The sequence below is a fragment of the Molossus molossus genome, unplaced genomic scaffold (assembly GCF_014108415.1).
Source record: "Molossus molossus isolate mMolMol1 unplaced genomic scaffold, mMolMol1.p scaffold_m16_p_17, whole genome shotgun sequence".
Classification (NCBI taxonomy): Eukaryota; Metazoa; Chordata; class Mammalia; order Chiroptera; family Molossidae; genus Molossus; species Molossus molossus.
Genome location: NW_023425352.1, coordinates 31,732,308 through 31,755,649, shown reverse-complemented (window position 1 = coordinate 31,755,649; position 23,342 = coordinate 31,732,308). Strand labels below are relative to the sequence as shown.

Sequence of the window (23,342 nt, the reverse complement as noted above, 5' to 3'; positions counted from 1 at the left end):
CTTTTTCACAATGACCGCATTGAGAACACTGAGATTGGCATCCACAATGCAACCTCGAACAGATTTGCACTTGCTCTCTCCAGTCCTCCTTGGTTTATAACAGGAATGTCCCTTATTCAGTAGCAGGTGGACACGGCCATGGGTCAAGATGCCCTCCTTCATGGGGAAGCCTTGTTTGTCATTCCCACCAGTGAGTGGAACCGTATAACCCTTTCATGTTTCACCCACAGCATCAGCAGCAACTTCTGTGGCCATACGCTGCTCATAAGAGGTAGAAGTTTGCATTCACCGTCCACTTCAGTGAGTTTCTGGCTGCCAGCGGCTGGGGAAGAGATGTTCAGCTTCATCCTGAAGCAGCCGACGACCTCCAAAGAGCTACAAACAAGAGCTTACCTCTTTTTCTTTTCGACAGGTTGCTTGTACACATTTAGATGTGGATTTAGTCTGCATAACTGTCACAGAGAAATTACCATTTTACTTCAAAAGACCCCCTATTAATGTGGTAAGTGTTACAGTTTCCATTCTACACTTGAATCTTTAGAAATTTAGATTAGCAAGCTGGACCAGGGGCAGAAGAAACTACTGTTCTTAGAAGAAAAACACAAAGGCTAGGTAATAAATAAGAATCATTTTTTAAAACAGGATTTTTACTTTTGTAAACTAATTAAAGGGGGAAAGAATGCTTAAAATAAAAAATATTCAGTAAATTATGGAGATGTTTTTGAAAGGCTTACAAACCAACATTTATGAAGTCTATTTCTTAGAAGGAAAACTAACAGTGTTGGACACTTGTAGCCTGAACACTGAACACTAAGGGTCCGAGCAGTGAAGGAAGAAGGGGAAAATGAAGGGGATTCCTGAGGCACCAGTGAGCTGGGGGCAGGTGCAGGAGCGAGCAGGGCTTGGAGAGCACAGTGGGCGTGGGCCATGCACAGGACAGTCTGCATTGAAGCTGGTTTACTCAGAAGTCCACGTTGCTTTATAATAGTCTAGGAGGGCAGCCTTCACTCAGGGCACTTTCGTTCCTCCCTCTGCTGTAGCATCTTTCTCATGACCTTTCTACATGGTGCCTTTCTACATAGTTTCTCTTGTTTTCCCTGCCCTTCCTCGTTCATCTGTCACGCGGTCTGTAAGCCTTATTCCATCATCAAGGTGATACTTCACATCCTGACAAGAAGGTCCACACAGCTGCCAGCTGTTTGCACTGGCAGCCAGATCCTCAGAGGGGAGGGTGCTGTTTCAGAAGAGTGGCTTCCAAAGCTTCGTCTCCATTCTCAGAAAGTATTATGGAAGGAGAAAAGGAGTTTAATAAACAGATTGCATGCCTAATCCTGTCAGAATTGGAAGATTAAAACTTTATATATATATTTTTCAAGGTAGATAACTCCCCAATTCTTTAGTCTCTAGAATCACAACCTCCTCAAGTTGGTTGCCGGTCTCTGCTGCTCAGAGTTGGCTCGATTCTAGGAACAGGGAGAGAGTGAGGAGAAAACTGATAAGTAGCGTGCATAAAAATGGAATTCAGTGTGGAAAAATTTTACTTGGCTTATGTTCTGCCCCTAAAAATATGCCACTGAAACTATACTTGAAAAGTATCCAAAATTTCGAAGTCATATATTTAAAGGGACTACTATAAAACAGCTCTTTTCCGATGAGTATTGAGAGGAGTAGTGAGCACATGAAAATACTGCTTGGGCTCCAATCATTGTTTCCCCACATGCTTGCCAGTGCTTATAAATAAATAATTAAACACTAAAAATAAATAAGAACTGAACCATTGCATTTAGAGTGGGAGATCTGTGTGGTTTAACGGCCCACTTGTCAGATGTGGTAAAATGAAGACTGGCAAGGAGAAGCCACTGAGCTCTCCAGTGCCAGCGTCGGGACAGTCTGCTGCTCCCTGTCATGTGAGCTCTCTGCCGTGGCCCAGCTGCCTGTGATGAAAGGCATACACTCATACGGTACCCAAGGTCACGACAGTCGGGCAGGCCTCACTCGGCTCCTCCGGAAGCAGCAACCCCTGCCTCCAGAAGGCTGCAGAGCCTTACCAGCCTCGGCCTGTCGATCCTGTTCTGTGTAGATGGCACCGCGGGAATTAGCCCGTGCAGCAGCTCTGTAAACTGCTGTTAAACTGAAAACCTTGACCTTTCTCTTCGCCTAGTGAACTAGGAAGGGTGTACAGTACTATGTCCTTGGTTGGGAGGAGATGGTAGCTGTGAAGCTAAGACCAAGTCCGTAGAATGGACAGCAGTGCATGTACCTCCTTATGTCACACAACAGTAGTGAGCTCTCTGATGGCTGTTTGGTGAGGGCTTTCCGTTGCTTTCTTATGAACATGCCCTGCCATTCAACCCAGGCTGTGAGCTTCCAGAGCGCGCCAACTCTGTCATAGTCCTTTTAAATATCCCAATATCTTGCCTGTAAGGGATCCTCCCTAAAATTTCTCAGTTAAACAAGTATATGTCTAGCTTAGCATATCAAAGTGCAGCTTGGGGAACCTGGCCAAATCCTGTGTCATTAGTCCGTCGTCAGTGTTGGGCAGGTGCGGGAAGGGTGGCCCTGGGGTATCCCGAGGAGACAGCACCAGGACGTCCCACCCCCGATTCCATCTGTAAGTTCAGGAAGGCTGCTGTTCGATGGTACTTTTGGCTTAATTCCTACATTTTTCAACTTCAGAATTCTGAAAAGTAAAAATTTGACAAGTGAGAGGGATATGCAGTATTTAACACAAAGTCTGCTTTTTAAAAGAAATCTGGTGTGAGCGTCTTGCATATGTTCTTTAATAAAAACTAGATGATGGAGTGGAGAGAAAGACTGCACAGGATTATTTTTAGTCTACCTTATGTAGAAGTAGGCAGCAGTGTGAGCTGGTCACATAGAGGAGTCCCAATTAATTTATTCACCTAGTTCTCATTTAAAAGAGGAAGCTAGAAACATATAGTAAAAGGTGTCCAGCTGCTTGTTAGGGGTAAATAATAGTTGTACAGCTATGTATACATTATTTGTATCTGATGATATCTAATCTGGATATGGGACTGTATGTTTACATTAGTGTATGAGAATATATTCACCGTGAAAGCACAGAACATGGAGTGGGCTGGTTAATAATTCAGTCTCAAGTCTTGGTCCTTGCCTGCTCCGTTGGCCTTGAGGATAAACTAGTCTTTGGCCATGAAAAGTTGATAGGTTGGCTTTACAGGGATCCCTTTATTGGGCACACGAGGAAGCACAGATCTCATTTGGAAGGGTTTGTGCTCTTTTCTTTTGTGGTGGTGAAAAGTGGGAGATTGAACTGAGGAACTCATCATCAGTCTTTTACCCGGCAGCTGGAAGCCATGTGGGAACTGTCAGCTGAGAAGGCTGGAGTCATGAAAGAGGGCTAGGTGTGCCAGCCCTCCGTTTGTATAAGTCTCAGCTCTTGTGACCTTCACGTGCTTGGGCACCATAACTTCTGTGACGTAATGCCCTCTGAAGTCCTGCAGACTCCCGGAGTCCAAAGTATGAGACTCCCGTACACGGATCACATCTCTCATGTGATAGTTGGGATTCTAAAACATTGAATTTAACTGCTCTTCCTGAATGATCGAATGACTCCTAATTATTTGGCATTTATAGTATAAGTACTTTTACACCTGCTGTAGCCCAGCAGCCCTAGGGTCGGGACAGTCTAGGGTGGGGTAGATGTGAATTCTCTCCACTGTGGTAATGGAATTGAAACCCAGGTAGTTTGTGACTCACACAGATCAACTTCTCTCTCAAAAGCCTGACTTGGGATTTGTACTCAAGCTTTTATTCTAACCTGTTGTCATTTCCGACCACTGGGAAGTGCTATTGAAAATTGCTTTACAATAGAGCTCGTTAGGCACAGTCTTTTCATATTTTAAAATGGAATCTTGATGAATTCGGGTTTGAGACTGTTTCTTAAGCTGCGTGTACCTTTACTTTCCCTTTGATGTTTGTTTAGTGTTGTTGCCATTCAACAATGACTTCAAATACATTGAGTTATTTTCTGTGATTGTATGTTTTATGTTCTCTTTTTAATGTTTTCCCCTCAGCACTCCTTTAACCCTGATCCGTGTCTGCCTTCATGGTCCAGTTAGCCCTACTGAGAGGCCCAGTAGCTGGCGTCTGGGCAGCGAGGCTCCGGGAACCAGGCCATATGTACTTGACTGGGTGTGAGTGCTCGGTAAACTATTTCTGTCACACATCGTGAACTGAAATGTGTTCAGTACTTCATTGACCTAATGCTTGGACCTGTGCCAGCAACCTTAAAGCATCAAAATTTTGTATAGAAAAATAATAATAATAATAAAGTTAAAAGATTAATGACAGGCCCTGGCCAGTTTAGCTCAGCGGTTGGATCGTCTGCCCGCGAACCAGAGTCCCGGCTTTGGTTCCCACTAAGGGCATGTACCTCAGTTGTGGTTTGTCCCCGGCCCAGGTTGGGGTCGAGTGGGTGGCAGCCACTCGATGTGTCTTTCTCGCATCGATGTTTCTCTCTCTCTTCCTCCTGCTCTATCTGAAGATAAATGCAAAAAAAAGACTAATGACAGACTGGTAGAAATGTTTTCACTCATATCATTGACAATAGACTAATCTCCTTAATATATAAAGAGCTCCTAGAAATTGAGGAGTCAAATATTTTTTTAAATGATGAAAAATAAAAAAGTGGATTAAATATATGGAGAAGACATTTTACAGGAAAGGAAATACAAATGGCCCTTGAACATGAGAAAAGATGCATAGAATTCATTATAATAAGAGAAATTCGCATTAAAATCACCCATCTGGCATACACCCAGCTGCGCTGCCCGAAGTCTGGGGGAAAGTGGGCATTCTCATGTACTGGTTATAAATGCAGATTGGAGCGATCTCCACGGGGCCTGTGGGTAATTTGGCAACAACTATACCCTGTGACCTACTGTATTAGTAACAAAATACCACAAACTTGGTGGCTTAAATAAATTTATCACCTCACAGTCCTGGAGGCCGTAGTCTGAAATCAAGATCTTAGGGTGGACTGAGTGAATTGGCCTGGCTACCACTGTGGTCACATGCTACAGGTTTAACAAAAAGATACCGTGTTTCATTTTTGTGTGTGTGTGAACAACAATCTGGAAGCTAAAATTGACATTTTTATGTAACATTTTACTATTTGATTTTTAATAAACTTTGGAAACCAGAAAAAAAATTTCTCTTAAGTTGTTAGCAGGGTCCTGGCTGTCTCTGAAACCTATGGAGGAGCCCTTCTTTGCCTAGATTTTGGTGGTTTGCTGGCAGTCTTTGGTGATCCTTGGCTTGCAACTGTATAATTCCAATCTTTGCCTTTGTCTTCACAATGTGTTCTCCCTGTCTCTGTGTCTTCACATGGTCATATATTCTTTTTTTTTTTTTATCCTCACATGAGGACATTTTTTATTTTTTGTTCATTTAGAGTGGGAGGGAGAGAGAGAAACATTGACGTGAAAGGGACACATCGAGTGACTGCCTCTCGCACGACCCAACCAGGGCTGGAGACAAACCGCAACCGAGGTACAAGCCCTTAGCGGGAACCGAACCCGGGTCTCTCTGGACTGCAGGCCGACGTTCTCACCGCTGAGCCAAACCGGCCAGGGCTGGTCATATCATCTTATAAGAACACCTGTCATACTGGATGAGGGGCCCAACCTATTCCAGTATGACCTCAACTTAACTAATGACATCTGTAATGACCTTATTTCCAAATAAGGTCACATACTGAGGTACTGAGGGTTAGCACTTCAGCATACCTTTTTATGGGGAGACAATTCAATCCATAATACTCAGAAATCCTGTTTTAGTGTTTATTCTACCAATTTATGGAAACAACAAAGTCTATCAGTAGAGGCTTCATTAAAACATGCAGTACCTCTACAGTGAAATACTGTGCACGTATAAAACAATGCAGAAGTTATGATCTGACATGGAAAACCCTTCAAGTCAGAACAAGAATGTAGCAGGCTACCTTTTGGGTAAAAGAGAAGAAAAATAGCCCTGGTCGGTATTCAGCAGTTAGAGTGGGTTTGATGATTTTCGGTCAAGGGCATATACCTGGGTTGTAGGTTTGATCCCTGGCCCCTGTTGGTGTCATGCAGGAGGCAACCAATGGATGTGTCTCACATCTATGTTTCTGTCTCCCACCCTCCCTCCCTTCCTTCCACTCTAAAAATCAATGGAAAAATATCCTTGGTTGAGGACTAACAAACAAAAGAGGAAAAATAATATATATTTGTTTGCTTATATTTGTATGAAGAAACTGGAAGAGGACACAGATTAGTAAGTGATGGTGGGAAGTGGGGGTGGGGAGACAGGAGCAGTGATGAAGTAAGCTTGTCGCTGCTTTCTTACGTTAACTGATTTGTGAACCGAGACAAATTACCTGTCTCAGGAATGAGACCCCAAGGGTGTCATCCTTTGAATTCAATAAAGAACTAATTTTTATGAAAATAACAGGGAATTCATATGTTATCCCAGTAATCAACTCCTATTTTCTTTTTCTCCTCATTCTGTTAAGCTCTGCTTAGTTCTTAGTTCTTGGAATTTTACCACCTACATCTCTTGATTCAAGTATCGCACACCTGCCCTTGGTTTGTAGCATCGTTGTGACTGTTACTGTCATTAGTGAAGAGATCTCCCTATTTTAGCACCTTTGGTCAGAGAAGCAAACAAAAGCCAATCAGTCAGGCGCTGCCGTTCTTTATGAGAAGGCTGTTAGGAACAATCATTTGATGAGCTTAAGGCAGTTTTCATTAACATGGTATTAAAAGCAAGAGCCCAGGTAATGAGTCTGTGTTTTATCTGTCTAAAATTTTAAAACAAGGTGTTAGGAAAGGAATGTTCACAACCTTCAGAAGCGCATTATCTCTCATTTCTGTCTCAGTTTTCTTAGCAGTTTTAAAGTAAACTTGATTAATGTATTAAGATCAAAATCAGAACTATTTTTCTTTAAAAATAATTAAGCTGGTTATTGTGTTCCTTTTACTCTCACCTTCCCCCTCCAAAAAAAAGGAGTTTTATTTTGATCTGGTCCCCATGGGTGGGTGTAAAATTTTATTTTTCAATTAAGAATATCTAGGGACTTGGTCATCTAGTTGTGTATGTAATAGTATCTTTTGTTTCTTCTCTTCTCCAACTTAGTGCCTTGTATTTGAGTTTAGCAACTAGAAGGATGAGGAAAAGAAATATGGCAGCCTCTTTGCTAATTAGAACTTTTGGTAAAAGAAATAGCTAGAGGGACCTTTGAGAATATTGCTAAAGGAGGTGTTTTGGTTTGTCCGTGAATTTCAATTTGCCAAGTTCATCCGGGTATATTTTATGATGGATAATCCGTAGTGAACTGCTTTATATTCTTGTGTAAAGGGCAGTTGTGAGTTACAAAGAAGTATTACACCAGCTCTTAAGATGTACAAGCTAGAGAGGAGGAATAAAGTGTACATTTAACTATGGCACAAAGGGTATTATAACATATATCATTCCCAGAAATAATCAACTCAAGCCAAAGAATTGAGGTGGAGAAAAGTCAGAAGAGGGGGGAAGGTTATAGTGTGGAAAATAGCATGTAAATGCTAATTAAATTAATACCAGATATGTAAGAAAATCCAAAATGTGGGAGCCTCAAGACTGGAAGAAAAATTAAGGAGAGGGGAGATTGTAGGGTGTAAACAAGGAAATTTGTGTTCAGCAAGGATAAGTAGAAGGAGCCTTCCAGGTACGCCCGCATTTGACTAAGGTGGGCTGCCAGTTCTGGAAGAAGACAGGTGTTTCTATTCCCTGTACACACTCAGGAGTAGACCTCCAGCAGTTACATCTGGACCAGTCCCAACTCTTCCTCTGGGTAATTGAAGCTCATTTGCCAGGCAGAGACTTGGACCATACTACCTGGTCTGTGCCTGTTTTTCTTCCTTGGTTCATTCAAAAGATCACTGTAACCAAGTGACTTCCATTGAAAGTCTGATTATCACTTTCATGCTGAAGACCTTAGATGCTTCCCATTACTCTTAGAAGATTAGCCTGTCACCAATTAAAGGCCTGCACAGTTGGCACTTTCCATCTCTTTAGCCTCCACTTTCCCCCAAGGCTTCCCCTTATCCTCTCTTCCCTGGCCGCTGGCCTCTGTTATGTGTTACCCTGCTGTCTCCAACCCCAGAGCCTTTCCACGTGCTCCTCCCTCCCTCTGCAGATGCTCCTCCCACTACGATTTAGCTACTTAATTTCTTCCTCATCCACTTCCAAACTTCTCCTTGGTAGCACTGTCACAGTTGAAGTTTGGCTTATCTGGTGGTCTCCCCACTAAACTGAGCATTTAGAAGAGAGGAACCATGTCAGCTTTTTCTCAACATTCTCCTGCGGCTTAGAACATCCCTGTCGTGAATGGTTGAAGAGGAAGCTGAACACGTAGTGGTGGGTTTCAGTCTCATCTCCACCACTTCCAGGCTGTTTTCTTACGTATGGATGCTTACACATTCACAGTGCCTTAAATAAGAAGTTTCTTTCTCTCTCATGTAAAAAGCCAAGAGCATGGCGAGCTAGGTGAAATTGTCCAGGGCCCAGCCTTCTTCCATCTTTTTGCCGGGCATCCATGAACCCAGCTTAAAATCGGTGGCTCTATTAATAAAGAAAAAGGGGAGAACAGGTATCGGGGCAATAAGCAGTCTCTGCCGTAATGCCTTATAGAGGTATAAGGGCCAAATACATGCGTAAACCTCTTAGCACAGCGCCTGACACATTAACGCTCAGCCGTGGCTGTCTGTACCACTTCATCCAACATACGTGTAGTAAGGGACTTAACCGAGAGGCCTTCCCACCCCTGTTCTCTGGAAAACTTTCAGTTTTTCATTTCTTTGTTTCTTCATTTTTGGGTCAAATTACTTGGTTTACTGTGTTTCCAAACAGTTTACCCTAAATATAGGGAGCGCATCTCAGTCTTCCTTTTGGTAGTTCATGGAATTTTTGCCTTTTTGCCACCCCACTGGGACTTGACTCTCCATAGCCTCTTTTTGATTCCTGTTTATATAAAGTCAGCTTCCCCACAGCTAAGATAAATCCGCTTGATCAAACAGAGACACAGATCTGTTTTCTTTTCCTGTGGATGGTGCTGTTGGGGCGTAAATCCACCTTTGTTTAAGGCTGTACCTCGACATGCAGGAGGTGGCAGTGGGGGGTGAAGAGGGAGGGGAGAGGGAACTTGAGTGAAAATAGAGTAGGACAGTGTGTGTTTATCCCTGACGGTGTATTTTCTTTATTTCCTGTGAAGGCAATTGACCGAGGCGTGGGCTTTGAACTTGTCTACAGCCCTGCTATCAAAGACTCCACCATGAGGAGGTACACAATTTCCAATGCCCTCAATTTGATGCAGGTCTGCAAAGGAAAGGTATGGTTTCATAATTTTAGGATGTTTTCAAATCTAGCAGTTTATTATTAATCCACTGGTTTATCAAACTGATTCCTTTTCCTTAAAGCAGAAAGTTCTCAAGGCACAGGAACAAATCTCCCATTTCTTTTTTTTTTTTTTTTTTTTTTTTTTTTTTTTTTATCCTCACCCGAGGATATTTTTCCATTTTTTGTACAGATAGAGTGGGAGGGAGAGAGGGGGAGGGGGAGAGAGAGAGAAACATCGATGTGAAGGGACACATCAAGTGGCTGCCACCCGCACGACCAACCAGGGCCGGGGACAAACTGCAACCGAAGTACGTGCCCTTAGCGGGAACCGAACCCGGGTCTCTCCGGACCGCAGGCCGACGCTCTAACCGCTGAGCCAAACTGGCCAGGGCCAAATCTCCCATTTCAGTGAGCTCTGCAACTTTTAAGGGAAAGAAAAATACCGAGAGAAGAATAATGTGAGGGAAGGAAAGATATATTGAAAGCCTTTATCTTTATTTCTTCTTCTTTTTTTTTTTTAATGTTTTTATTGATTTTTTTTTATTTAGAGAGAGAGCTAGAAAACCCTGGCATGTGTCCTGACCGGGAATCGAACCAGGATCTCTCTGTCCATGGGACGACGCTCAGTCCACTGAGCCACACTGACCAGGCGAAAGCCTTTATTTTTCAATAAAGAATTTGCAATTTGACCACTGTGAAAAGAATAGTCTAGATAATAATTGTTTGTCCAGTGAGTTGAATTTAGGTTATGTGACCTTTTCAACTAGTTTTTAAAACTAATTTATCTTTTCTAAGATCCGTTGGGAAGGCCTGTTCTGCTTCTTCTTATAAGCTGCCTTTAGTTTGACATGAGGGCTTTTCATTCTTTCACTTTATTATTTACCTTATCTTGAAAGGAAGTTGGTATTTATAGAGCCTTAAATGTTCAAATGTGATTGATCACTGGTTATTTGTATTATAAGACTTCTTAATTTTTTTTTAACATTGAAGATTAGTATTGATCACTTTTTCTTTTTTGTAGAATGTAATTATATCTAGTGCTGCAGAAAGGGTAAGTCTTCCACTGAGTACTTTGATTTCGCTTTTCAAGCTATAAAACTTGACACGTTTCTAGGAGAGAAATGAAAATAGTAATTTAATGAACGTTTATTGCATATTTTCATTTTTAACTGTATTTGCTCATTGTAATTGCTGAAGAATAAAATTTATCCTCATTCCTTTTGGGCTTCAAGTTTTGTTTATATAAATAGTTTTTTTCTTTATACTGTTACAGAATGCTTTTTAGGGTTCTTTTATATTTTCATAAACTTAAGAAAACAAAAATTATAAGAACTTAAATTTATGCAGTTGCTTCCTTACTTTTGGACCTTAATCATTCTATTTACTACAAGTGTAGTCATTGAAATGTTATAAGTAACCTTTCATGTCTATTTATTGTTCAATTTATTTTAGCCTTTAGAAATAAGAGGTCCATATGATGTGGCTAACTTGTATCCTTTTCTGAGTAAGAAGTTACTGAAATTTTCTTTTAGGAAATTTGGAATTTGCAATGATATACTTTACAAGATATTTTTCTTTTAACCTTTTACTGTAAATTTACCAATTAATAACTTCAGAAACAGAGACCATCAGGTGGTAGAAAGCTGTTGTCTTTTGTTTTCTGGTCTAAGGGTGAGATAGAAAAGGGAGAACAAGAATGAGGGGCTGTATTTAAACAGCTTCAAGGTAAATGAGCCTCTTCAGTGTGTGTTCCATCTGGGCTAACACCTGCGGTAGACTTCCAGTGTCTCCCCCAGCACGACCAGGCGGGCGGGCAGTGTCAGTATGTGTGTCAGTCTCCTGTCCTTGGCTGACTCGGGTTGAAATCCTTAATGGCCCACAGAGGGTTGCTGTTTGGGCTCTCTGAAAGTGATGCCAAGGCTGCGGTGTCCACCAACTGCCGAGCAGCGCTTCTCCATGGAGGTGAGCAAGCTCTTCTAATAAAAACATCCAGTGGTGCCCTGGCCAGTTTGGCTCAGCGGATAGAGCGTCAGACTGCCAACCAATGAGTCACAGGTTTGATTCCTGTCAAAGGCACGTACCTCGGTTGCAGTTCAGTCCTCAGCCCTAGTTGGGGTCATGCAGGAGGCAACCAATCAATGTGTCTCTCTCACATTGATGTTTCTCTCTCTCTTCTTCCCTCTCCCTCCTTCCCTCCCACTCTATCTGAAGATAAATAGAAAAATATCCTTGGGTGTGGATTTAAAACAAAAACCATCCAGTAACCATGTTAGGACCCAGTCATTTTTATCACTTGAGCCATGTCTACTTTTACGGTCCTGCCCTGCAGAATTCCTTGAGGGTCTTTTCTCAACCTGTTTAACCACACCCAGCAGTACTTTCTCATCCTTCACTTCAAGCTTTAATTTCTGTAGTTTGTGGAATGAATAGCTTGTATTGCAGAAATGAGTACTGAGTACATTCTTTCAAGCTCTGCGTGTGTGTCCCTCCTATATATATTTAATATGTTTTTATTGATTTTTTAGAGAGATAGAAACATCGATTGGCTGCCTCCTGCACGCCCCTCTCCAGGAACCAATCCTACAACCCAGGCATCTGCCCATCCCAGAATTGAACCAGGATTCTCTCAGTCCATGGGACGATGCTCATCCCACTGAGCCACACGGGCCGGGCATCCCTGCCTGTGTTTTGATAGGGTTCTCTTCCTTGTTCCTCCCTCTGCTTCATAGGAGAGTGCTTTCTTTCCCTCCTGAATCATTGTTTCAAAGAAGTCAAATGTTAACAATATATGTCATGCCATTTATTAAGAACACAAAAACAACAAAGGCATTATAAAAACCTAACAAACTCAAATGGTAACTTTCCACATTTAATACAGCTTTTTTTTTTTTTATTCACATGATCAAGGACATGCAAACTATACATTTTTACTCACATTTCATTTACATTTGTCTTCCTCTTCATATTAATTCCACTACTAGAAGCCATTGACTGTTTTATCCATCAGATGAGAAAACTTGAATTAGAAGTATATGCCCAGATTTTGGAGATTGAAAATGAGGTTTTATTTTTATTTTTTAATTTACACTTTTCGGTTTTATTTTCATTCTTTTTGAAAATCTTAGCACTGGTGGTTGTGGTCAATAAGTAATGCACTTGCTATCAGCTAGAGGAATTTTAAGCTTTAGAATAGGTTGATACATATAGACAAAGTTATTTGGCATACAAATACTAGTTAAGTTACTGAAGGCTTGTGTGTTTTGTCTGGATTTTTGTGATCTTATTTTTATTGAGAGAATTGGCTACTGTATTGACTTACCATAAATTAAATAATTTTGCTTTCGGTTTCAAATATTTAGTTGGAGATTGTTGTGTTATGTAGCCTAGAACCCATCACATTAACCTCTGGGAATGACCGAATTAATCAGGATGTTATCAAAATCTTCTTGAAATTAGGGAAGAATTGGCTTACACTTTGGTAGTTCTGCCATTATTTTTGTCTATTTTAAATGAATGTAGGGAGTCAAGAGTTTGGATAACAATCGTGTTACAAAGTAGACTAAAGCAAGAAAGGGACACTTTAAAAAAAACATAATAGGGAAAAATTTGAGGTTCTGCATTTGACTTTAAAAAACTTAACTATTGCCCAGCCGGTGTGGCTCAGTGGGTTGAGCATCGTCACATGGACTGAGATCCTGGTTCAATTCCTTGGCAGGGCACCTGCCTGGGCTCAGCCAGATGTTACCAGGTTGGTGACTTTGGGCCCAGTCCCCAGTGGGGGGGCATGCAGGAGGCAGCTGATCGATGTTTCTATCTCTCTCTCTAAGGAATCAATAAAAACATATTTAAAAAAGAAGTTAGTTTGCCCTGGCCAGTTTGGCTCAGCGGTTGAGCTTCGGCCTGCGGACCAGAAAGTCCCGGGTTCGGTTCCCCCTATAGGCATGTACCACCCAAAAAAAAGAAGTTTATTTAAAAAAAATAGAAAAATTTCTTCCTCAAGATGGATTGAAATTTTTTTTAAATGAAATAAAAATAAAAAACTGAACTATTTAACATAGAATATATGTAAAGCTAGGCTTTTATAGGAGCTAAACTAAAAGACTTGGGGACTTCAGGTAGCATTACCATTCATCCTAGTGTGCCCAGGACATTACTAGTCTATGCTTGCTGTCCCTGCAGAATTAACCACACACAGAGGATAGTCACCCTGGTTTTAGTTGACATTGGGATCAGTCTAAGACGGTAGTGTGGTATATTCCTAAGATTGCTCATTTAGCCTTAGGCTATGGTAGAAGAAGGAAAGGATTCTGAGGCAAAGGGATTTAAAGTCTCAGTATTGTCCTCTGCACTGATGACATCCCAGCTGGCTTCTCTGTCATCCTTAGTGCCACATTTAAGGACAGCAAAGCGCTGGAGCACCACCAGAAGACAGGTAATAGGTTCTTAGAGCATCTGGAAACCTCCTCGAGAGGCATACTGAGAGCATTGCAGGAATGGATACCTGGAAAACAGAACATTTGGGACACACACTACCTGCCTTCAACATTAGAAGTCTTGCTACAGGGAATCAGAATTAGAGGGTCCTATAGGTTTCCAGAAACTAGTGAATAACAATTGTCAGGTTGTGGGGAAGGGACAGAAGAAAGTGGTTCAGGGCCAGAGGCTTCAGCCAGTGGTTACCAGGTTGGTGTTCTCAGTCAGACATTGGACCACAATGGACCTGTTGGGGACACCACCTTAACTCCTCGTGAAAAAATAGCGCACTCATCCATAAGTACTTGAGAGGTAGTTGTATATTTTCCTTGACAGGATGAGTGAAGGAAATAGTATGTGTGAAAACACTTTGTAAACTAAAGCCCTATACAAATATAATTTCTTACTATTACAAAAATAAATGTATTTCCAAAAGATTTATACTAAAAGAGTTACTTTATCCGATAACTATAAAGGTCTTATTTATAATTGCCAGCTTAAATGAACTAAATATTCATGTAATTAAAAAAAGAGACCATTACTGAAATGGAACTAAAAGAATTTTGAAACTAAATGCATTTTGTTTTATTACAAAGTGTTGGTTTTCACAATTTAATTTTTATATTTTTTATTCATTCAATTGATTTTTAGATTTTTACTCAGACCATAGTGATACAAATAAACATCCCTAACTGCAACATTTTTCACTCGGGGAAATGGAAATCATTGGCAATTTCTATTTATTTTGAGGCTCTCTGATTATGTTGACATTTTAATGACCTTAAAAGCAGTTTTGTCTTTTTTATATTTTAAAATAACTAGCAAAGATATAGTAGACTAGTTAAGTTAATCCTAACAAATGAAAAGGTAATGCTTAACCCTTTAAAATTGACTTTATTTTTATTACTTGAAATAAGAAATTTTTTTTTTTTTTTATCCTTACCCGAGGACATTTTTCCATTTTTTGTTCAGATAGAGTGGGAGGGAGAGAGAGAGAGAGAAACATCGATGTGAAAGGGACACATCGAGTGGTTGCCACCCACACGACCCAACCAGTGCCGGGGACAAACTTCAACCGAGGTATGTGTCCTTAGCAGGAACCGAACCTGGGTCTCTCTGGACTGCAGGCCGACGCTCTAACCGCTGACCAAGAAATAATTCTTCACTAAATATATGTTCAGTGAGTTCTTTTGATTCTACTCTCTCATGGCTTAGGGGTCTCTCTAGCGCCCCCACTTCCTGAGCACTGAGTTTCGGCCTCCTTTCATTTGCATTGTGGCTCTTCACAAGCTACTCTGCCAGCCTCAATGCCTCCTAATTTTTTCACATTCCTCCTTCACACCAGCCATGTATTCCCCCTAACTAGGTTCTCCTTACCTCTCTCTCTCCTTGCCTTTGCAACGGAATACTCCCCCCCCCTCCTATTTCTAGGGTCTCGTCTTTTATGGTACCTTCCTTGATTTATCCAGGAGGAGTTAATTCCTGTGGATACCTCCACTCCTATTACATTTCCTCTCATGCACTTATGTGTAGTAGGAAAAGTACCCTCCACAGATGACACAGTGCCTGGCCCACTGGGAGATTTTTAGAGGTTGGCTAAATTTAAGTTGAACTTTGCTGTAAATCACACCTACACATCTAATAATACTATTTTCTTGTATCCATCATCACCAATGTATGAGATCATTAAACACATGAATTTTATTTTCTTCATTACTCAAGTATTTATTGAATACCTATTACATAACCAGGCATTGCTGGATACTGGCAATACAGTAAACATGGTTGCTTCTTCAGAGGTACATCGAAGCTCTGATGGGGAAGACAGAGATGGTACGTGCTGTAAAATGAAGTGAGCACACACACGGCCATGGAGAAATACAACTGACTGTTGTACTCGCTGTCATGATTCATCCACCCTCCCATACGTAAAGCATTTGCAGGACTAGGGCCTATGACTGGGGTCCTGGCTATATAAGGTGCATGGATGAGCCATTAGAGATAACCTGGCCTGTACTCTTACCCTTGGAGTAATCCTCAGGAATGGAGATTTGGGGCAGGGGAAGGGTAATAACAGTAAATGGCATCAGCACTCAGTATTTTGTGGTGGTTTTATCATTTACTAGTGCTGTATGTCAAAGCAGCATGTTCAACTACCTCTTTAAATCATGTCTTAACCTCAAGCACTGTGGTTTCCTTCTCCATTTTATAGAAACTAGGAAAACTGCTTTTGGAATTATTTCCACAGTGAAGAAACCTCGGCCATCAGAAGGAAATGATGATTCTCTTCCAGCTTGCAAAAAAGCCAAGTGTGAAGACTGAAAGGGTCTCCCAGTCTCTGTCAACACCCTTTGTCCGAGTCCATCAGCCACAACAGAAATCAAACCTCTGTGCAGTTTCCTGTTTGCACATGGAGCTAGAAATCGGTAGTCTATAAAAACGATTTTATATGCAGGCCTTTAAACTAACAAACGAAACCTGGTGAAGCATTTTAAAAAAGACTGAACTTAATGAATTTAGATGTAAGAGAAAAACAGACTAGTTTATATTCTTTGTGTAAGTGATAAAACGACAGGTATAATTAAAGGAGATGTTTCGATGTTTCAAGAGACTCAAAATGTTTTTTGTTCATTTAAAAGCAAGCTCTGCTTTAGTTGTACATTATTTTTTTAACCCCACTACTCAAAAAGTGGTTATTTTTGTGGGCTTTTAGTTGATCTGTTCTTGTTTTAAGCCTCTCTTTTATTATATTCAAGCCAGAGTTCTTTCTAGAAGAACTTGCTATAAGTTTGCGGAAGGAGAGGGAAGTGCCCCTGAAACCACTCGGCCTCCCCTCTGCTGCTCGCCACCTGTGTCCTTGAGACAGGATTCTCTCCTTTGACGTGGAAGCCCCTGAGACCTCGTACTGATTTCCCTGATAGTCGTATTAAGAATATCCGAGCAATTAAGAGCAGGACTGTTATACTGGGTAGAAGTAGCCTTTTCTTTTTCCAAATAATTGCATTTTTGCTGTATTGATACAAATAATTCTCTGAGAAAAAGGATAGCCAGAGAAAAGATCATTTCAAAAAGAGAAAGCTTTATATCAATCTCATTTATGAAAATAGATACTTAAATAACATATTGGTAAAGGGAAACCATCAAAACAGTGTACCATGACAAGATGAGAATTATTCTAGGAATCAGAATATATAAGTTCTTTTTGATGTACTATGTAATATTAATAGGTCAAGTGGAAAAATCAGAATCACCTTAAATGCTAACAAGGCATTTGATAACACCTAAAATGTACTCCAGATTTAAAATTTAAGCAACAATATGTTCGTATATATTTATGTATTGTATATATTAACCACAATGATTCTAAAATAAAGCATTTTTTACTGACTACCACTCGCGCAATGTGATGAATGAGCCTACCCCATAAGCTGGCGGCCACTGCTACCAACCCCCGTGCCAGGAGTGACAGCTTGCTTCTGCCTAGTCCCTGCTTGGCGTCCCAAAAGTTAGGTGTGTGTTTATTCACAAGTCTTTGTGCCCTTGTATTTAGCATTCGACAATTATACAACTTAGTTAAAAATTATGAGAACTGATGAACCATGTGGGGCAAAAGAAGAATTTCCAGGAAAACTGAAGTTGATGCTTTTGAAAGGTTTGAAAAAGCATCATTTCAAAACTGCTGTCAAAGAAGGTGTGAACGGGATAACTAAGATTTGGGGGAAATCCAGTAAAAATTCTGCACTTGGACTGATTTACTAGTCTGAAGTTCTTTCTTTAAAGAGACAGGTACTCGAGAAAAACATCTGCGGAGCTCTCATCAATGCATCCATACTCCCAAGAACAGGCTTTGACCGTTCTTTAAAAGACTGGCACACGTAAGTGTGCACCAGATATAATGTTGAGGACTTTAATGTTATATTCGAAACGAGGTAAAGTTATTATAGATATAACTATATATAATAGGAGCAACTGGAAAAGATTAGAAATACAAGTGCTTTTTAGTTTATAAATGCATTATGTTTTTGCGATGGTGCCTGCTTTTTATTTATGAAAACGTGCTTATCTCATTGTTCAAAATACTAGGGCAGGCCCTGGCGGGTTTGGCTCAGCGGTTAGAGCGTCGGCCTGCAGTCCAGAGAGACCGGGTTCAGTTCCCGCTAAGGGCAGGTACCTCGGTTGCAGTTTGTCCCCGGCCCTGGTTGGGTCGTGCGGGTGGCAACCACTCAGTGTGTCCCTTTCACGTCGATGTTTCTCTCACTTCCTCTTTCTCCCTCCCACTCTATCTGAACAAAAAATGAAAAAATGTCCTCAGGTGAGGATAAAAAAAAAAAATACTAGGGCAGGATTGTCGGTCACCAGTGAATAGCAGCCAGCAGGTTTCCTTCTGATGTGTACTTGTTAGAACATAAGCCACTGCTGAGTGAGGTGTAGCAAGATGGCCATGCCTTTAATAAAAGTTCAGCAAAGAGGCCAGTTACAAAATAAATAGACAAAGCTAGTAGTTTTAATTAACAGTGATGTTTTAGAAAATAACCATTTTAAAAGATGACCCTATTCAGTCCGGCTAGTGTGGCTCAGTATTTGAGCATCGACTCACGCACCAAAAAGTCGCCAGTTCGATTCCCAGTCAGGCACGTGCCCAGGTTGTGGGCCAAATCGCCAGTGGGGGGCATGCAGGAGGCGGCCAATCAATGTTCTCTCTCATCGATGTTTCTGTCGCTCTCTCCTCCCTTCCTCTCTCAAATCAATAAAGAAAAAAATTTAAAAGACCCTATTCAGAAAGACATAAACTACCAGGAAATGTATAGGACCTCTATGAAGAAAACTTAAATGAAAATAAGGGAAATTAAAAAAGACTGGAATATGTGGAGGGAGACCTTCTATTTTCTTGGATAAGGAGACATCAAATACTCCCCTAAATCTAGGAATTTAACAAAATCCAAACAAAGTGTCTATGTTTTTGTTTGCTTGTGTATGTGCTTGGTTTTTAGACTCGGTGTTTTGAAAGAATAAATACTAGACTAGCCCGGACATTTTGTAGAACAGTGGGGGGAACTTGAACTGCTCACTGTTACAGAGGACAGCAGAACTCGTAGTCAGTGCACAAGTGGCGCAGAAATTCTCACAGATCAGTGAAGGAGTTTGGAGTCCAGAACCACTCCGGTTCGGAGAAATGGTGGGTTGTTCGGTAAGTGGTGTTGGCACAGTGGGTTGCCCAGGCGGGAGGGCAGTGCAGACTGAAGACATGGCCTGTGTTAAATGCCAACTTGCTGGTACTTAACCACCTGTGACCTTGGGCAAATTACGTAACCACTTGCCTCACTTCCTTTATCTGTTCTCCCTACCTGTGGCATTATTGCAAGGGTTAAGTAGATTAATATCAGTGGAAGGCTCAGCAGGACCTGTCTTGTACAATGTACCTACTACCTATCAGCTATCATTCTATTGTTTAGGGAAAAAGTCTTCTCCCCATCTCATACCCGTATATACACCCATAGTAAATACAGGTGGATTAAAGATACACATTTTTTAAAAAAACAAAACTTGTAAAATAGAGAGAAATGTAAGTTTTAAAAATAATAGGTTTGGATTAGGAAAGACCTAAATGTGGTCATCAAAGCCAGAAAACAAAAACTTGATTGACTTATCTCTATAAAAATACCTGTTAGAAAAGCACTACTAGGAACGTACATATACAGTGCATATTCCAGACAGGTTTAGCATCCTTATCTTTTAAGAAACTGTTTTTTAAAAAACACCCAATGTGCCCTGGCCGGTTTGTCTCAGCGGTTAGAGCATCGGCCTGCGGACTGGAGAGACCCAGGTTCGGTTCCCTCTAAGGGCATGTACCTCCGTTGCAGTTTGTCCCCGGCCCTGGTTGGGTCACACAGGAGGCAGCTACTCGATGTGTCCCTTTCACGTCGATGTTTCTCTCTCTCTCTCCCTCCCTCCCTCCCTTCCTCCCACTCTATTTGAACAAAAAAATGGAAAAATGTCCTCGGGTGAGGATAAAAACAAACAAAAAAAACATACCCAATGTGCCAAATGCTGTTAGTGTCCACCCAGATCCCTTTACCAGGCTGGTGCACCTGACGGTGGGACTGAATGGTTTTTCTTCGTCCTTCTCTAGAGGATTGTCCTGGATGATGGGACACCTTACCCAGAGATGCCTGGGAAGTTTCGCTCCTATCCCTTGCGGTTGGCCCACCTGTGCAGGTTATGCTCCTGAGCTCCCTGGGGTTGGGCTGAAGAGAGACTTCTCTTGAAATCACATATTTGCCTCTTTTCTTCCCCCGCTCTGTCCTATTTATTCTCAATAAATCACAGGAATCCTCATTTCAAGTGTTTCCAGGGAAGCTGACTTAATAGAAAATTGGGCAAAGACGGTTGACCCCAACAAATGCTCAGTAAACATGAAGATGCTGAACTTTTTAGTAATCAGGCAAAAGTTATCAAAAATAGATTTCTCTTTTGTTGATCAGGTTGAAAAGATTTATAAAATGAGTATTTTCATGATTGTGGGGAAAGGCAATGACATGGAAGGAGTATAATTGGATACCAATCTTACAGATACTCCTGTAAATGTATTTCTCCAGAAACAGTTTAGGCATAAAGGGTGCATGGATAAGGATGTTCATTGCAGCAATGTCTAAAATAATGGGAAAATGGAAGCAACCTACACGCCTGATAATAAAAGGATTAGTTAAATGTTGCATTGTACATTGCAACATAAGAATACCATTTATAAAGATATATAGACTAGGTTCAACTAAAAACAAAATTATAAAATTAAATATACAGTGCCCATATGTAATGTGCACAGAAAAATCAGAGTGCCATGAAATTAGGATTATTGATGTGATGTTTGCTTTTCTCATTCATCTCTATAATTGGCTTAATACTTTATGAGTATGCGTTTCTCATTCAAGGGAAGAGAGGAAGTGTTTCATTTGGGGGACAGTATGATAGATGTTATGACCTGGAGAAAAAAGTACAGCAAGAACAAACTTGGGAAGAATAACAAAGTCTAAGTAAAGGTCCAGAAGGTTTCTGGGACAAAATGCAGCTCACGCGAAGGAAGAACGAGGAGAAATTATGCGGTGGGGTGGGGGTAGGGAGAAGAAGACCCAGAGAACTGCACAGCATGGAGAAACAAAAGCAAGTGCCAGGAGTTTTTGAGGAACTGACAATTCGTAGAATTGACACTTAGAGTTGAGCACTAGCAAAGTAACGAGAAATAGATGACAATAGAGTTAACAGTGGTCGGATTTGAAGGATTTCAGCAAACATTAAGGAGAAATGGGAAGGCACTGGAGAATTTTAAAAGGCAGAATGACTTGGCCAGATTTACATTTTAGAAAAATCCCTCTAGCTGCAACTTGAAGAACAGACTGGAGGAAAGTAAACCAGAGGCTGGGATCCCAGCAAGGGCCATTGAGTAATCCCGGGAGCAATCCGTGGTGATCTGAACCAAGGGAGTGGCCCCTGGGATGGGAGGAAGTGGACGGATTACAGACCAGTATATTTAGTAAGAAGACATCATGGTGGGTTGAAAGAGGGGTGAGGGAAAGAGAATGTCAAGAACAAGTTCCAGCCCTGGCCGGTTTGGCTCAGCGGTTGGAGCGTCGACCTGCAGTACAGAGAGACCCGGGTTCGGTTCCCGCTAAGGGCACGCACCTCGGTTGCAGTTTGTCCCCGGCCCTGGTTGGTCGTGCGGGTGGCAGCCACTCGATGTGTCCCTTCACGTCGATGTTTCTCTCTCTCTCTCTTCCTCTCTCTCCCTCCTGCTCTATCTGAACAAAAAATGGAAAAATGTCCTCGTGTGAGGATAAAAAAAAAAAAAAAAGAACAAGTTCCAGAAGTCTCTTGGCCAAAGGAATGTTCCATTCACTGAGAAAACACAAGACAACAGGCAGATTGTGGACAAAGAGCTGGCTCGGGGGCAGACAAGGAAGGAGCTTATAAAAGTTGACTTCCTGTGGACGAGAACTTGACATTTTTGCCTGAACTGTTTATCTTTCGTTTAGCAGAGCTCACTGAGTGTCCTTGCTCCGCGGGACGTTTTCCATGCCATCTGTACCTCTGTACTAGTGCAAATCTTTGTATGTGGCAACACGAAAGTGTTTTAACCTCGGCGTCTCTTCTCTCCTTTACCCTCCCAGCTCCTGGGGTGGGGGGGGGGGGACTTGAGGAAGTCATAGAGAGGACTTGGTCACATAACAACACACCGAAATGACGCCGTGTGAGACATCTGTACTGGTAAGAGAAATGTTGCCTGTGTTGTTGGTGCGTCTTGGAAGAAATGGAAGAACCTTGAGCCTTAGGATCTGAGAGGATAGAACCAGGACCCTAGAGGGAGGCAGAGGGGTGGTCAAGGGCATTGGGAGGGAGGGAGACAGAAAGAAGCTGTTTCCCTGGGAAGTTAACTCTGGATTGTTAGCAGACTAGATAGAAAAGGTTAAAAAATACTTCAGACCTCCTATGTGTCCACGACCAGCTATCTGGAAGGCCTGGTCAGAGACTCTGCCTGAGTCCTCTCAAAGTGTTAGGGGCATAGCTAAGGGGTTTATGTGTATGATCCTGTCAGGAGTGAGCTTTTGGGGGGAGGGGATACCAGTGCTGGTGTTTCACGTTGGCCTTCATACATTTCCTCAAGTGCCACACTATTCCCATAATCTTGCCTTTTCCCATGTTCCCTCTACTGCCTGGAAGGTCTGTGCTTGACCGACTCCAGGTCATCCTTCAGACTCCCCTGAAAGCCACCGCCTCAAAGAAGTCTTTGTAGAAGTCCCCTCACCCCATCACATGATATGCCGCCACCTCTCAGGCTCACAGAACTCTGTATTCTTTACCTCACTGTACTTATCATAGATATTTACTAGATATTTATTTCTGATTATTTATGTCTTAGTATACCTCTATTCCAGGAAGGCAGGGCAAGGACACTCTGATTCTCTCATCACAGGTCCAACACCTGGCAACAAAACCCTTGGAGGTCAGAGTTACTCACCAGGTGTGTTTTCTTCTGAGAGGCCTTTGACACTGCCAGCGGCTGTCCACAATGATTGTTAAACCTCAGTCAGTCCACCCCTGATGGAACTTCTTAAGGAGCCTTGTTTCACTTGCAGTAAACCTTCTGCCCACCAGAGGTCTCTTTCCCCCATCATTGGGGCCAGAAGAATTTACCACTTTGCATCTTGATGGTTTTCACAACCTTGCTGCTCAAGGTGTGGTTGTGGCAAACCAGCAACCTCTAGAGCAGTGGTTCTCAACCTTCCTAATGTCGCGACCCTTTAATACAGTTCCTCATGTTGTATGTGGGCGTATCTGCATGTGGGCGGACCCGCCTGGAGACGGATAGAGGAGCGGTGTCTGGGTTCCTAAGGCCATCGGAAATATGTGTTTTCCGATGGTCTTAGACGACCCCTGTGAAAAGGTCGGTCGACCCACGAAGGGGTTGCGACCCACAGGTT

The 23,342-nt window shown here is 41.8% G+C and overlaps 1 protein-coding gene across 2 annotated transcripts in view; it reads left to right on the top strand.

Annotated features, from left to right (window-relative positions):
* RPP30 (ribonuclease P/MRP subunit p30) overlaps positions 1–16,262 on the top strand; it is a 30,210-nt gene extending 13,948 nt beyond the window's left edge. The window contains exons 6-11 of one of the 2 annotated variants that reach the window (XM_036265960.1): positions 413–502; positions 9,272–9,388; positions 10,418–10,447; positions 10,849–10,886; positions 11,279–11,358; positions 16,082–16,262. In XM_036265960.1, the coding sequence (XP_036121853.1) occupies positions 413–502; positions 9,272–9,388; positions 10,418–10,447; positions 10,849–10,886; positions 11,279–11,358; positions 16,082–16,191 (465 nt within the window). In that variant the 3' untranslated portion in view covers positions 16,192–16,262. Of the gene's footprint in view, positions 1–412; positions 503–9,271; positions 9,389–10,417; positions 10,448–10,848; positions 10,887–11,278; positions 11,359–13,046; positions 13,103–16,081 lie in introns of those variants that run through there. The other variant, XM_036265961.1, reaches the window with a different exon arrangement.
* The last annotated feature ends 7,080 nt before the right edge of the window (positions 16,263–23,342 follow it).